The sequence below is a fragment of the Anomaloglossus baeobatrachus genome, chromosome 10 (genome assembly GCF_048569485.1).
Source record: "Anomaloglossus baeobatrachus isolate aAnoBae1 chromosome 10, aAnoBae1.hap1, whole genome shotgun sequence".
Taxonomy (NCBI): Eukaryota; Metazoa; Chordata; class Amphibia; order Anura; family Aromobatidae; genus Anomaloglossus; species Anomaloglossus baeobatrachus.
Window position 1 is genome coordinate 79,009,298 of NC_134362.1, and position 15,926 is coordinate 79,025,223.

Consider the following 15,926-nt stretch of genomic DNA (forward strand, 5'->3'; position numbering starts at 1 on the left):
CAATTTCAATTTATAATTTAGAGGATCAATTGAAAACCATTTAACTACTCTCTAAAACATAACATTTATTATATTCATATTAAAATACTATAGCAATCAATACAAGATTGGAAAAATTTCCAGATATATCAAGAGACATCAAAGTCGTGATTAGTGATAGTTCAGTGAAGTCCTAATATAGGTCAGTGGGCAAAGGGTGTACACCACCAGTTGTATTTAGTTAGGTATATAGTTATGATAAACTAAGGGGGTCTAAATACTCCCTAATGTTAACCCTACCTGGCAACGGAGGTCAAAAACACCTTAATTTTCTGATTAGACCCATTAATTTATGTATGTTCTCAGTTATACAGCCTTACAGGTTAATCTCTAGACTGAGAATTGAAATTTCAAGTATTTACATGAAATTTGGATATAACCCTGTGCATTGAATTTTATTATGACATATGACTGAATCTGCACTCCAGCACATTAATTTCTGGTGGTGGGATAAGATTATCATTATAGTGACAGGGGCAATTAGGGCTAGCCGCCGAGGAACGGGGGGCACCCAAAAAATTAAGGTGTTTTTGACCTCCGTTGCCAGGTAGGGTTAACATTAGGGAGTATTTAGACCCCCTTAGTTTATCATAACTATATACCTAACTAAATACAACTGGTGGTGTACACCCTTTGCCCACTGACCTATATTAGGACTTCACTGAACTATCACTAATCACGACTTTGATGTCTCTTGATATATCTGGAAATTTTTCCAATCTTGTATTGATTGCTATAGTATTTTAATATGAATATAATAAATGTTATGTTCTATGAATAGTTTCCCAACCATGGTCGCCCTTATGGGGGTTAGGGATTTTACATAAGAGAAATTTCCTCCTGCTCAAAGATGATTGTAATTAGGAAATCTTGGCCAGAACACCGTGCTTATAAAATGGTTTATCTCCAAATAGAACAGTATTTTTGGATGTTGAAGTTGAGGTTCCTCAGGTGTGGCAGCAATTTAAGGCTAAACTTGAATCAATGGATATATGGCCTCCTAAAACAGAGGCTAAAAAAATACATTGTTTTCTCATGGCTGCGACCCTGCATGTCTGTTATAATTACATTATTTACTAGGTCTGTATATGTCTGTATTTGTAGCAGTTCACGTGCAACAGGTGTAGTCATAAAACCAATGCTTCTCATAGTAGCTACATATGAGATGGACACCTGATCTTTTACACTGTACAAGACTGATTTATTACCAACTTATCTGAATGGTCGCCTGCATATATATAATCTTTACTGCGAGATATACATAGATGAAATGTCAGTGATGTCAATGTTCTCCATCAATAACGTGAAGAGTCCAATTCCCCTATTCTTGCTGTATCAGCCTCTTATAAAGCCATTATACCCTCCCATACATTATAGGTAAACACTGTTAATTTTATATTTAAAGGATTACTAAAGAGAGATTGACATGTTATAGGATTCATAATCTCACCGCAGGTCAGTTTAAGCGGTGTTTAAAAAAACAAAACTGAATCACAGTGGGCTTAAGATTTATATAATTGCTATGATACTTGCGCACACAAATATGCAGTAAGAACCACATCAAATACTAATTATGGAAACTTATACTTAACTGACACCTGGAAGAGCCCTTAGGTTTGTTATCATTGGTCCGATCTCAGGACACAGTGGTCATACTGGCCGCTGCTCTCGACCCAAGCGTGACAAATTGATATATATCTATGAAGCTGTCATGCTCCTGTCGAGGGCAGTGGCCAGTCCGAGCACTGTGTCCCGTGATCGAAATGACATCTGAAAGAGCCCTAAGAGAATAATATATATATTAAGGCACACATACTGCAGGAATCCCTGAATCCCTGAAAATCCAATCCAGGCATAAGGGCTTTTTTACCGATGATATTTTCTCTCTGCAAAAAATATCTGTCATCATATATGGGTATGTAGATGATGCTTCAAGGCACAGGTCATCTAGAGATTAGCCATTATTTTGAAAGGCATTTTTATCCACATGAACTACACAGTAAAAAAAAAATGGGTTCATCATTCTGCTGGTCAAAATCAAATGTGTTTCTAGCTTTTGCCAATAGACCTGAAAAATGAGCCAGTAAATTCTAGTGGAACTGAATTCTACTCAAATTTTACAAAAATCTGCATTCAAAAAGATTCAGATTCTTTGTAATTTACTTTACTCAGAGGAAGTATAATGGTGGCCAGTGGACACCATTTTTCTAAATCGTAAAAGGGTAATAAAACAAACCTTATACTCTTTCCACTCAACTCCAGCCCCTCTGTTCCTCACAGTTGCCCTTCCAACCCTCGCTGCATCTTTTGCGTGTGCTGAAATTCCAGACTCTCACAGTCAACCGGGACTTACATCTCTGACGAGGCCTGGGATGGTGCTGTACATGCTCACACACAAGGTGACTGTGCACATCGTGACCTTCCACGTGCTTGTGCAAAAGTCCCCCAGGCCTCCTTAGATCCATATGTCCTGACTCGATTGGCAGGGATCCAACAACGAGATGAGGACTGGATGGGTGACAGTGAGGAGAGGAGCGGGTGGCGAGGTTTAGCAGTGAGGTGAGGTGGACCTCAGTCAAAATGAGGAACATTAAATTTGTGGAGAATAATTTCTCCACAAATTGAATTTCCATGTAAAATCCACGTGAACAGATGAACTTTGTTTGCCTGGGCCGCTCATCTCTCCTTGTAAACCAAATGCTCATTCAGCTGTAACTTTTCCTCACTATCTCCTTTTTGAGTTTCCAAATTTATTGGGGAGTAAGGAGAATAGAAATTGGAGTGTGGATGGACATTGCAAAGACAGATTTAGTACGTCACACAATTCCACCTGGCGCCTGAAACAACATGAATATGTTTTGCCTTTGGCATCTGATGACCCCAGTGACCATGTGGAAATAAGTGATGATGGTTGTGAAATAATTTTAGTATAATATGAGTTTGTGTTTTATTTTATTCTTCACAAGGAAGCCAGAGCAGAGAGATGGTGTCCAGTGCCAACTCACAATATTGAAATGCCAGCAGATAACCTGCCAAAGTAAACATCCTAAGGCATCGTTACAGGTTTGATTGCATCAATTGTGCAAGTGGATTTCTGAAGAACAGACATGGAGGGCATACATGTCGAGGGGTAAAAATAGAACCAGACACTCAGTGGAAAATTACTTTTTTGGCCACTTTAAAGTGTTTAGTTTAATGTGTAACATGACATTTAGAGAAGCGTAATGTTATGTCAGCACAAGGAGTCTTTACAAGATCACTAGGGCTCTAAACCTCTCTCTCGACACCACACAATGCACATTTTTACACTTCTTCACTCCACTAGAAGAGTTGAGTCTTTTTAGTTTACGAGATTAGAAAAATAAATACATATTTGGAAGAAATGTTTTTCTTAAGTTATGAGGTTGTCAATTTTGCAAGTTGGGGCACATTCAAATGACCATATAAATCGGTCCGAGATCGGTCTGCACCTCTTGGACTGGCTGTGTCTCTTGACCCGAGCATACAAATATATGAAGCTGTCATGCTTTGGTCGGGAAGGATGCGGTTAGTACTAGCATTGCAGTTATAATAGAATAATATTTATTCACTTATATAGCGCTATTAATTCCACAGCACTTTACATACATTGGCAACACTGTCCCCATTGGGGCTCACAATCTAAATTCCCTATCAGTATGTTTTTGGAGTGTGGGAGAAAACCGGAGTACCCGGAGGAAACCCACGCAAACACGGGGAGAACATACAAACGCCTTGCAGATGATGTCTTTAGTGGGACTAGAACCCAGGACCCCAGTGCTGCAAGGCAAAAGTGCTAACCACTGAGCCACCGTGCCGCCCAGTTTGATCTCGTCTGCATGCCTCCTAGACACCTTCACACGTGCTTATAAAACGCATACGTGACAAACCAGTAGTGGTGTCATCGGTGTTTTCAATCAGTGGGCCATCAACACGTCAGCCATATTTTTCCGGTATGGTTAAAACGAAAATATGACAAAGCCTCTCCTATACTTTCAATGTTAAACTCGTACAGCACACAGATGGCACTTGGATGCAATCCATGTGCCTTGTTGTTTTTCACTGATCCATACACTTGTATTGGCCCTTGTCAACTGAGCTGCCAGAAAAAGACATGTATCCGTGAGGTTCACATGGACATCCATGTTAAAGCACTTACGTGAAGATCACGATATGTTATAATGGGTACTTGTGGTATCCGTGAGAAAAAAAATCATGCCACTAATATTGGAAATGCAGACATGTGAAGGAGGCCTTAGAATGAAAATAAGATGTAGTATAGCAAACCATACCAAACCAGGTGTGACTCATCTTTGCATAGGTGATGTAGGTGATGGTTGCTCCAGTCTATAGATGGTCAGTTCAGCTTCAAAGAGGTTGTCCACTACAAAGCATAGTGGCTACATTGATGTAAAGCTGCGACAGAAGACTGCTCTCTGCTTATCCCCATCATGTGACCCCCAGGCTACAGTGATCTCTGATGTCCGGTGATTTTACGTCAACTTGGAATTGTAAGTTGACCCGGGATCACCGAGGCAGGACCCAGTCTCTGTGAATGACTGGGCTGTGGGTGGAGTTTCACCGCACATTCATTCCAGGTCTGAGTGTCACAAGTTGTCATCATTCTGTTCTCCCTGACTCGCTCTGGAATTTGAAGTTTCCTTTCAATACCAGCAATTTCATGTCCATGATGCGGCGATCAGGGTTCCAAAAATGTTTGGCCACAAGTAGATCAATTCTTCTTTCTTTAATTTTATACCGATGAGAATTCATCCTCTAAGCTATTGTCCTTTCTCCCCTACATATAGTCCCCCAGTCGGAAATTTTGTACATGTAATGAAGTACACCAAATTAGTTGTAGTGCAGCTGAAGGTACCTGGGATCTTGTTGTCCTTATGTGAGTTGGAATTCTTTATCTTGTCTGTTGTCATTATAAATGGACAGGTTTTGCATTTTTCTGGTTGCTGGGAAATGTTCCTGTTGTTGTTGGAGAGGACAGGAGCTTGTGTCAATGATGCTTCTTAGATTTGAGGGCTGCCTAAAACACAAGTGGGGGAGGTCTGGAAATATGGTTTCTAATCTAGCATCTTTTGTAATAAATGTTCTAGGCTTCTTGTAGCTCCATTGACATATCCAGATTTGGATTCTAGGTGACTACTAAAGGTACCTGGTTGTTTTCCGCTTTAGTTTTGTAATGTAGGAGATGATTCCTTGATGGTATATCTTTCTGGAGACCCCAAGATGATTGTCTCTATAGGATTGGAACATAGCTGATTGTATCTGATGGCCTTGACTGTACATAAAGCTGGGTTTACACACTGCAACATCTCAAACGACATCGCTGTAACGTCACCGGTTTTGTGACGCAATAGCGATGTTGTTTGCGATGTTGCAGTGTGTGAATCCTATCAGCGACCTGGCCCCTGCTGTGAAGTTGTAATCGTTACAAATCGTTCAGGACCATTCCTAGGTCCTTTGTTTCCCGCTGTGCAGCATGAAGTTTCAGTGTGTGAAGCCTTTTCAGCGACTTTGTTAGCAACTTCCCTTTCAAAAGGCTGCTTATCAACGTCCCCAACAACCAGCTAGGTCACTCTGCAGGTCCGGATCGCTGTTGAGTTGTTGGCCAGGTTTGCCTGTTTGAACGCTCACCAGAGACTTAGCAGAGACTTAGGGAGGTTGCTATTGCGTCACCAAACCGGTGACGTTACAGCCATGTCCTTTGCGATGTTGCAGCGTGTAAACCCAGCTTAAGAGTTTGTGTTTTGGATGACAACTGTCACAATTAAGGTATGTTGGATGGTCAATTAGATTTTGGCACAGGGATGTCACTATTTCATTTTTCTGTAGCTTGGTGATGATGTCCGAAAAGTTTGATTTCAGTATAGAAGATGAGTGTTAAATTGATGGTGGGATAAAACTGGTTAAAGTGTTCATGGTCTTCAGCTGCTGCTGAGATTCCATCTTGATGAATCCAACATAATCAGCATCATAGTAAAAGGCCAGAGGCCTGAGAAGACAAGAGGGCAAAACTTGGCGATGAAAAATTTGCATATTGTAGTGCCATCTTGCTTCCCATTGCTGTGCCAGTCTTCTGTAGATATTCATTGTTATCAAATGAAAAGGATTTATGGGTGAGGATGAATTTTAGAAGCTTCACCACAGAATTCGCATCCCTTCCTGTATATTCCATGAAGACTTTGCAGACATTTAATCCATCCTGGTGTGGGCTATAGGAGTACAAAGATTCCCCATCCATGGTGGTCAGATTTGGTTCCTTCTGGTAGACTAGTTTACTTAATACATGGGTCCCCAATTCCAGGCCTCAAGGGCCGCCAACAGTGCATGTTTTCAGGATTTCCTTAGTATTGCACATGTGATAATTTAATCACCTGCACAGTTGATGATTCCAACACCCATGCAATGCTAAGGAAATCCAGAAAACATGCACTGTTGGCAGCCCTCGAGGACTGGAGTTGGGGAACCCTGACTTAATAGATCAGTAGTGTCCTGAATGTATCTGGGTATATCTTTTACCAGGGGTTTAAGAACACCCTCTACCCATCATCCAGAAACATGTTCAGTGAGGGTGCCAGCACATGAAATGATGGGTCTTCCTGGTTTTCCAGATTTGTGCATTTTGGGAAGCATGTAGAATGTGCTGTTTTAGGACTCTCTGGTATCAAGTAATCATTTCTTAAGGATTTCTCAGGCAGATGAGATACCAACTTGTTTAGTTTCTTGTAGTATTCCTACAGACCCAAATCCTTTGCTCCCACTCAGTCAATAGTGCCGTAACGGCATGCAGAATGACCTCTGACGACTTCTAGTATTGACATTGTCCTATAAAGTATAACAGATCGTCATTTTTTCAAAGTCTCAATTGCCTGTATATCTTCAGTAAATGCAGTTCTTGCTATGCATTACCATTTCATCATAACCAATAGCAAGGACAGCAAGTCTGAGGAGTCCTGTGTCTACGAGGAGTCCTGTGTCTACGAGGAGTCCTGTGTCTACGAGGAGTCCTGTGTCTACGAGGAGTCCTGTGTCTACGAGGAGTCCTGTGTCTACGAGGAGCCCTGTGTCTACGAGGAGCCCTGTGTCTACGAGGAGCCCTGTGTCTACGAGGAGCCCTGTGTCTACGAGGAGCCCTGTGTCTACGAGGAGCCCTGTGTCTACGAGGAGCCCTGTGTCTACGAGGAGCCCTGTGTCTACGAGGAGCCCTGTGTCTACGAGGAGCCCTGTGTCTACGAGGAGCCCTGTGTCTACGAGGAGCCCTGTGTCTACGGGGACCAAGTGAAGTAAACTGCTCCCTCTCTCGTTGATCTAGAGGACTGATTACTATACACCTCCTCAGCACCGATTTTGCAGCAATAGCGGTCATTGCCTCCTCACTGTCACTTTCCCATGATTGGCTCGGAGGTGGTCAGAGACCGTATTCAACCCAATATCCTATGTCGTTTCTAGAGTTCCTGAAGTTATTGGGTAGAGTCACACTTTTCTCTGAACTTTCCACCACATTACACTCTTTAATCTCTCCATAAATACTGCAGATATAGAGGTATCTGATCCTAATGAAATGATTGCCTGGCATTCACAAAAAAAAAAATCACAAATCCACAGTATTTACCTAAGCAACAACTACTCACATCTTTTATTTGCCATTAAAAGCAGATTTTTACTTTTAGTTTCTGCTATTTTTGTTCCTTTTTCATAATGGCCATCTGCTCTAATTATTGCACTCTTGCTGCATTTTTCCTTTTTAGTATTTTTTTCCTATGCCTGTGGCTCAGGCATTTTGTATCGCCCATCAGGTTCCCTTTTTAAGTTAATAAACAAAATTGCAACAAATTTTAATTAGAAATTTTAAATCAGGGGAAAAGGGAAAAATGGCAAAATTCTTCAGCAAAGTGTTTATTTTATTTAAATTATTTTAGAAAGTATTTTTTTTTTTTTTTGTTTAGAGGTTTCTTGATCTGACTTTCCTTATTTTCTTCTTTTTACAGATTTCTTATTGTGCTGATATGCCTTATATTCAGTGTGCTTTCTACAATCCAGCAGTATTCCAACTTGGCCACAGAGACATTATTTTGGATGGTATGTAAAAAAAATACCTTGATAGCATTGTTTTTAATTTTTTTTTTTTTTAAATTTATAAACTTATTGTTGAGCTTCAGTTTTACTAGCAAAGGTTTACTAGTCAGTCTTACCATTATTATAGATCTTTGTGTATAGTATAGTATAGTATAGTAGTTGACACTAAGGCATAACATGTTACTTGCTATGGAATATTCACAATTCACAAAATGTATTATTACTTTTGCACTTTTAAGCATGCAAGGGGGTTTTATGCACGTATGGGTGTTTTTTGTGATTTTTTTTTTTTTCTTTCTTTTGATTTAGCCATGTTCTAAAACATCAAAAGATATATTGTGCCCCCATACTAATATCACGGACAAACCTGCACTGAGGTTTTGATTGTGTTTCCTCAACACTGACTCTTGCCACACCATGACATTGGAATTGGGTAATCCAAGTTATTTCTGAGGGAGGAAACCCCATGAAACTAGCGCTTATTTAGAAGCTGTAGTTACTACAGGATATGATTAGTGCGTGATATAATATCTGTGGCCTGTTAAAGGGGTTGTCTACTACTTTTACACAGCTTATACTTAGGATAGGTCATTAATATTTGATAGGCCGGGGTCCAACATCCTGTACACCTACGATCAGCTGTCCGTGCTGATGGCGGGAGAAGGCAGCCAGAAGTGCTCAGTTCTGAAGTTGTCCTGTCAACTGATAGTGGCCTGGTTTTGGATATCTGCCTCCTATTCAAATTAATATATCACAAGACGGGGCACATATGGAACTGAGTATTCCTGACTGCCTGCTGCTGCCGCCAGCACCGAGGACAGCTGCTTAGCAGGGGTGCGGGTGACAGACCTTGGCCGATCAGACATTGATGACCTATCCTAAGCAAAGGCCATCAAAGTAAAAGAGGACAAACTCTTAAAATCATGTGCTCTGGCAGAATACTACCAAGGCTTTGTTTCTTAACCACAAAGATGCAGCGTTTGTGTCCCCAAAAAACACACCCAAGGCAAAAACGCATTAAAAAACGCATGCATTTTTGCTACATTTTACTGCATTTTGCCCAAGGAGTTTAAGTCAGATCTATTGACTGGAAGGGCTCAAAAACGTTGGCAAAAACATAAAGAATTGACGTGCTGCATCTTCAAAAACTTAGCTAAGATGCAGCAAACAAAATTTACCCAGTGTGGACAGCAAAATCAAAATTTCATAGACTTTTTGCTGGAGTAAGGAAATGCATGCGTTTAGGTGCATCTTTGAGACCTGAAGAATGCACCAAAAATGGAGTAAAAGATGCAGTATGTGAACATAGCCTTAGGGCGGCTTTGCACACTACGACATCGCAGGTGCGATGTCGGTAGGGTCAAATTGGGGTCCGGCATCGCATGCGACATCGTAGTGTGTAAAGCCTAGATGATACGATTTACGAGCGCAAAAGCGTCGTAATCGTATCATCGCTGCAGCGTCGGCGTAATCCATAATTATGCTGACGCGACGGTCCGATGTTGTTCCTCGCTCCTGCGGCAGCACACATTGCTGTGTGTGAAGCCGCAGGAGCGAGGAACATCTCCTACCGGCGTCACTGCGGCTTCCGTAGGATATGCGGAAGGAAGGAGGTGGGCAGGATGTTTACATCCTGCTCATCTCCGCCCCTCCGCCGCTATTGGTCGCCTGCCGTGTGACGTCGCTATGACGCCGCACGACCCGCCCCCTTAGGAAGGAGGCGGGGCGACGGCCAGAGCGACAGTCGCAGGGCGGGTGAGTGCGTGTGAAGCTGGCGTAGCGATAATTTTCGCTACGCCAGCTATCACACGATATTGTACCTGCGACGGGGGCGGGGACTATCGCGTGCGACATCGCAGCATCGGCTTGCGATGTCGCAACGTGCAAAGCCCGTCTTATACTTAAGTCGTCTTATGCTGCTTTGTATACAGTAGTACTTTGATGCAATTTTGCTGTATAAAACGTGTTTTACCTCTATCGTTCTGAAACTATTGGTTAATCTAGGGCAATAAATGCTGTTTTGGTGGGAACAAGTGCTGTATCAGCCATTTTCAGGTGGTATAGTTGTTCATTTACCTGGGAAGCCATGTTCTGTTTTCATCAACCGAGTGGTGCATAAGATTTGCCGATCACAACAATAAGGAACTTTTTCAGTTGGGTTACTTTGATATTAAAATAAAAAAAAACGTATTCACAAATAATATATAGCCATAGATAAATAAGTTAAATCCTTAGTGTTTGTAACCAATATCACAAAAGGGTGCACACAAGGGGCAGCACAAAACTGGAGATGGGGTAAATGCAAATCGTTACATGGTCACAATACTGTATATAACACATATATTTGTGCTGCCCCCGTGCCAGCAGCCGGGCTGCTCTGATCCGGATCCGCAGTGTGGCTCGAGGGATTCTACCGGACCCGAGGGTCGCGCGGATACTTCAAATAAAAGGGGACGTATTTGTATGGGATTTGCCGTAAACTGTCTGATGCCACCCACAGTGTGTGGTGAAATGTGGCACCACCGCTGCTGTTGTGGGGCACCCGGGGGCGATGGGATGGCAGCTGGATGTTAACCCCTCCGTGGGTAGGGATGGATGCCCCGGGGCCCAGTGTCTCTTATACCGAGGATGGTGACTGCAGGGGCTGGCGCGCCCGGTCAGACCGGGGGATGTTAGTTTACTCATGATTAAATGAATCACACAAGTCAAATGGTAAACCAAGGTGCTAATGGCCGGCCGTCGTGGTAGGGTGTGTCTGATCCCACACCCGGGATGGTGGTCTGTGCCACTTTCCTCTGCACTCTGTGTTTGGTGTGGTGGACGTCCCGGTGTGAAACACTGGAGTCCGCTCCCGGTCCTTTTGTTGGGAGCCATGTCCGATGACGCTGGCCCTTGGGATTTACCTGCTTTGGCCAGGGTGTCACATATTCAGTAAGGGGTAAAATCTGTATTCATCTCCTGGGGACCTGGCGTTACTCCAGCAGGGGAAAATGAACACTGGTTTATTACATGCCTTTATAATTATCACCTTTCCCACTGGTTGAAATTTTGTTTTTGCCAAAATGATTAGTTGAGTACCGTATATACCAAACTTAAACCTTTTGGAGTGCAAATTTGGCTTTCTTCTAAATGGCATCAGAGAAGCCGTTTTCATCATTCTAGAAAAATGCTATTGCCCATGCCCTTCCCAGGAAGCATTGCTTGTAAGATTTACCCCCTGTAAATATCAGGAGGGAGAATCTGTACCTTCCAAGTCACGCCATTTTCCAATTTAAAGTGACCGTGCACAAAGTTGTCATCCAAATCACATTATACCCATGTACTGCGGTGTTAGCTCAATACCTAAAGTGGAAAAGTTGTGAAACAAAGTTGTCCTCTTTTAGGTTACGTGGTCATTTCTGGGCACACGCGAGTTATGGCAAAATGGTGATATGTAAATGGCTCATTGCAAGAAAGAATAGTATGATCTTATCTCAAAAAGTCTTATCCAATAATTTTAACTTTTTTTTTTTTTTTATATCATAGTATCATAGTATCATAGTTTTTAAGGTTGAAGGGAGACTCTAAGTCCATCTAGTTCAACCCGTAGCCTAACATGTTGATCCAGAGGAAGGCAAAAAAACCCCAATGTGGCAAACAAGTTCCAATGGGGAAAAATGTCCTTCCTGACTCCACATCCGGCAATCAGACTAGTTCCCTGGATCAATACCCTGTCATAAAATCTAATATACATAACTGGTAATATTAAATTTTTCAAGAATATTTGGAAGGATATTTAGTTTATTGCAGTAATTTCAATAGTAATATGTTTTAGGAGCGCACCACCGATCAAAATGAGAGTGGGTGCACCCTAATGCGATGTACAGAGCAGAAGACTTAGGAAAGAGAGAGCACCGCATATACGTAAGGGGCTAACCAACCACGATATAAATAGTAATATACAAAAAAGCTTTATTCAACACATGGAATTTAAAAACACTAAAAAAACATGAACAACCCACTCAGAGCCGAGCTAAGCCCAAGTGTAACCATGGCCATGGTGAACAGTAGACAAGATCACAGTGATCATATTAAACATATATGATAATATATACATCAAAAAATGAAAACCTGTGGAAAACCATAATAGGTAGCTTTAAGTTGCAGAAGAATAACCAAGAGATGTATAAAGTACAGCAATGACTAATACATACAGAGGTAATATATAATGGCTATACACTGCAGATATGAAGCAACATTCAATAGGGGGCGGCGTATGCAGGGAGGGTATAATGATGTATATGCAATAGTACAGATGTATTGATATACCCTAGGTAGAGCTGGGGAGGATTATATGTATCCATACACAAGTACAGAATAATGACCTGCCTACAAGCAACCATGCACTGTACTGTACACCATAAAGATGCCCAGGCAGGGTACTGAACCCCAACAACACCAAGAGTGGTATAGAGTTTGTACAAATATATAAGTCCATATGGATGTAAAGGACACAAAGCCAAATGGCAAATTAGCAGGTGCCCACAGCACCTACACAGGGACATAAATACCAATGATTGTCTGCCCGAATAGCCATAGAAAGCAGCAGCCCCACAGCGTGGATAATTGTGGATGGGAGAGGCACAGGGTACAGGGAACACCATGGACCAGGTGGGTAAAGAACCCTAGCTCAGAGTGGGTGACCCCGCGCGTATCGCTGCCGCAGCAGCTTCATCAGGGAAGGTGCTGTTGTGTTAAACAGGAGCATATAAATAGTAGAACGAATATAAACGCAAGTGCACTCACCTGTGCTAGCAAGCACACAGGAATGGTGATCACCGCAGAGCGCTATGCCCGCGCATGCGCAGTGCGGTGTGGACGAGAAGACATGAGGATCAGAAAGCTGAGCAGCAAAGTGTTATATGCGCGCACGCGCAGGCCACTGCACGGGTCACATATGGATAGATCGCAAAATGTCAGGCTCAGTAGTATGTATAACGCGATAATACGCATGCGCTAGATGTATGGAAAACCACAAGCAGATAGGACAGCCCCAAGTAACATGTACCATATATTGCTCAAGGTACACAAGAATGGAAGTGAAAATAAGTATACAGTCACCTATAAATATAGAGTATGGGGATGCTCTTAAAGTGTTTAATGAACGATTGACCAGTAATTACAGGGTAGAGATGGTGACGTCAGTAAGGTGCATACACAGCAGGGGTTATAAAACCAGGGAGAATCACAGATGGGAAAAGGGTGCCACAGCCATTGGGGTAGGGGATAAAATGTCCTTATCCACACCTATACGACGTGCAGCAGCACCATAGATGAACAAAGAATGTATGTGCATGCATGAGATATGCACACATACATGCACATACACACGCATGCAGTAGCATAAAACCGCATGTGCCCATGTACGTGCATATATATAAACCCACAATCATGCAAACGTGCGCCCATGCACGCAACCATGTACAAAAGAGCCCCCATGGTGGCATATAGTGGGAGCATAATGCACCATAAGTAAACCAGTCCAAGACCTTTGTAGTGAAACAGGAGGGAGGGGGGGACCAGATAGATTCCTGCCATATATAAAAAAGGTTTATAAAGCTAAAGAAAATCGCAGATGACAGAGATACCACCAATAATTATAGTGAAAAGCAGATAAAATATCACTAGCCATACATGTAGATATAAACCACACGCCGGGGGCAGGGATGAACCGAAAACCTATATATGTGCATAGGTATGCATATACACCAGCAGATGCATGAGTGTAGAACCGCATGTGCACCTGCACATCCATACACACAAAATAGGAACGTGTAGGTGGACCCACACACATAACCATAAGTTCGAGGCCCCCAAGATTGTCCATGGTTGGGGCATTGTGTACCATAAACGGACCAATCTGGGACCCTCAGATGGAACACAAAAGGGCGGTGTCCAAACCCATAGAGCAATGCATGCATCTATTGGATAATGCTGGAATCGGGGTCTAGAAGTACAGAGACCAAATCCATGTCCGTTGGTCTATATAGATGAAATATATTTAAAGTGGAAAAATACATACAAGGTTCAGTTCCCCACAAAGATAACACAATGGTAAACCCATGTAGTGTGGAACATAGTGCGGCATCACCATATACCTCCAGAATAGTAGATATGAAAAGCCGCTGATCACAAATTAAAGGTTCAAAAGGATATCCATTGCATCCCTTGAAGCCCCTATATTACAGCTGAGTATGGCCACAGAAAGAATAGCCGATATGTAGATTCACATGCACAAAAAGAGCCAGCCCAAGTATACTACGCGACAGCTGTCAGTGCCATGATGTTCATATAGGCATATGGGCAATGTCCAATATAGATCATAGACAAAGATACCGACGTAAGGGCATACGGAAGACACCTGATGTATAAATACAGCGCCTGTATACAGGAACACATGGATCCATGGATACCAAAAATAAGTATAGAATCAATGTCGCATGTAGGCGAAAGATAGAACACAAAAGTCCATGTATATCAAGTTGCAATAAGTTCCTTGAAAATTCCAGAGAAGACCGCAACATGAAATGAAGATGAAGGGTCAAGGCGTCGAGGTTCATACTGGATATTGGATGAACTGTAAGCTATAAAGCAGTCGTGATCCAAGACCGGGATGAAACCCAATGTTCAATGTGAAAAGAATTGATGAACCTGGGAAGAAAAAAAGGGGGAGTTGAGAAAAAGAAAACATCAGCCCAAAAAAACAGTAAATAGGAGCTCCTCATTCAGACCAGTGGGGGCAACCGAATGTAATTTAAAGATCCAGCGAGACTCATTTTGAAGGAGCCACTTTGTACAGGAACCACCCCTGGCAGTACTGGTATATTTTTTAAGTCCATAAACCCGAGTGCCACGAGGATTACCACAATGATGGGACAAAAAATGTGCAGCCACCGAGGTCAGTGATTTACCTTTTCTTGAGTCAGAGGCCGCCAAGTTGATTGTAGAAAAGTGCTTTTGGATCCTTTTACGCAGTTCTTGTGTTGTCTGTCCAACGTATACTTTGTTGCAGGGACAAACCATGCAGTAGATGACATTCCTGCTTTTGCAGTTGATGTAGGTATGAATATGATGGTCCGTAGAGTCCTGGGGATTGTGGAACACATTGTGGGTAGAATTCATGTAACCACATACATTACAATCCCCGCACGGGAATGAACCCCTCAAAGTGATACCACGTTGGAGCTTGTTTGTAGGTCTGACGAAATGGCTGCGCGTCAAAAGGTCCTTCAAACTCGGAGCTCGTCGGGCGGTAAGTAAGGGAAACGGAGCCGTGACAGGGGACGTTTGTGAATCGGTGGTCAAAATAGGCCAAGGTCTACGTAAGATCCCTCTTACCTTATCCCACTCGTTGTTATACGTGGTGATGAACCTCACATGGTTGTCCTTAGGTCTGGATGATGTCTGGATCAATGAGGTCTGTGTTTCCGACTTAGCTCTCTGATAGGCCCTTGAGATCACCTTCTTGGGGTATCCACGATCCACAAGTCTGCGTGTAAGATTAGAGGCCTGTTGATGGAAGTCACTATCCAGGCTACAATTCCGTCTTACCCGCAAGAATTGGCCAGTGGGTATACCTGATTTAGTATGCTGCGGGTGGAAGCTCGTATAGTGAAGCAGGCTATTCGTGGCCGTCGGTTTCCTGTATAAGTTGGTTAAGAGTTTGTCCTCCGTTGAAATTTCGAGGTCAAGGAACATGACAACTGTGGGCGAAATGATATGGGAGAGAAAGATATTCA

The 15,926-nt window shown here is 42.5% G+C and overlaps 1 protein-coding gene across 3 annotated transcripts in view; it reads left to right on the forward strand.

The window, feature by feature from the left end:
* Nucleotides 1-15,926, forward strand: part of KCNQ1 (potassium voltage-gated channel subfamily Q member 1) — a 267,942-nt gene that overhangs the window by 173,084 nt on the left and 78,932 nt on the right. For all 3 annotated transcript variants that reach the window (XM_075325459.1, XM_075325460.1, XM_075325458.1), the window contains exon 3: nucleotides 8,061-8,151. In XM_075325459.1, coding sequence (XP_075181574.1) covers nucleotides 8,061-8,151 — 91 coding nt within the window. The remainder of the gene's footprint in view (nucleotides 1-8,060; nucleotides 8,152-15,926) is intronic.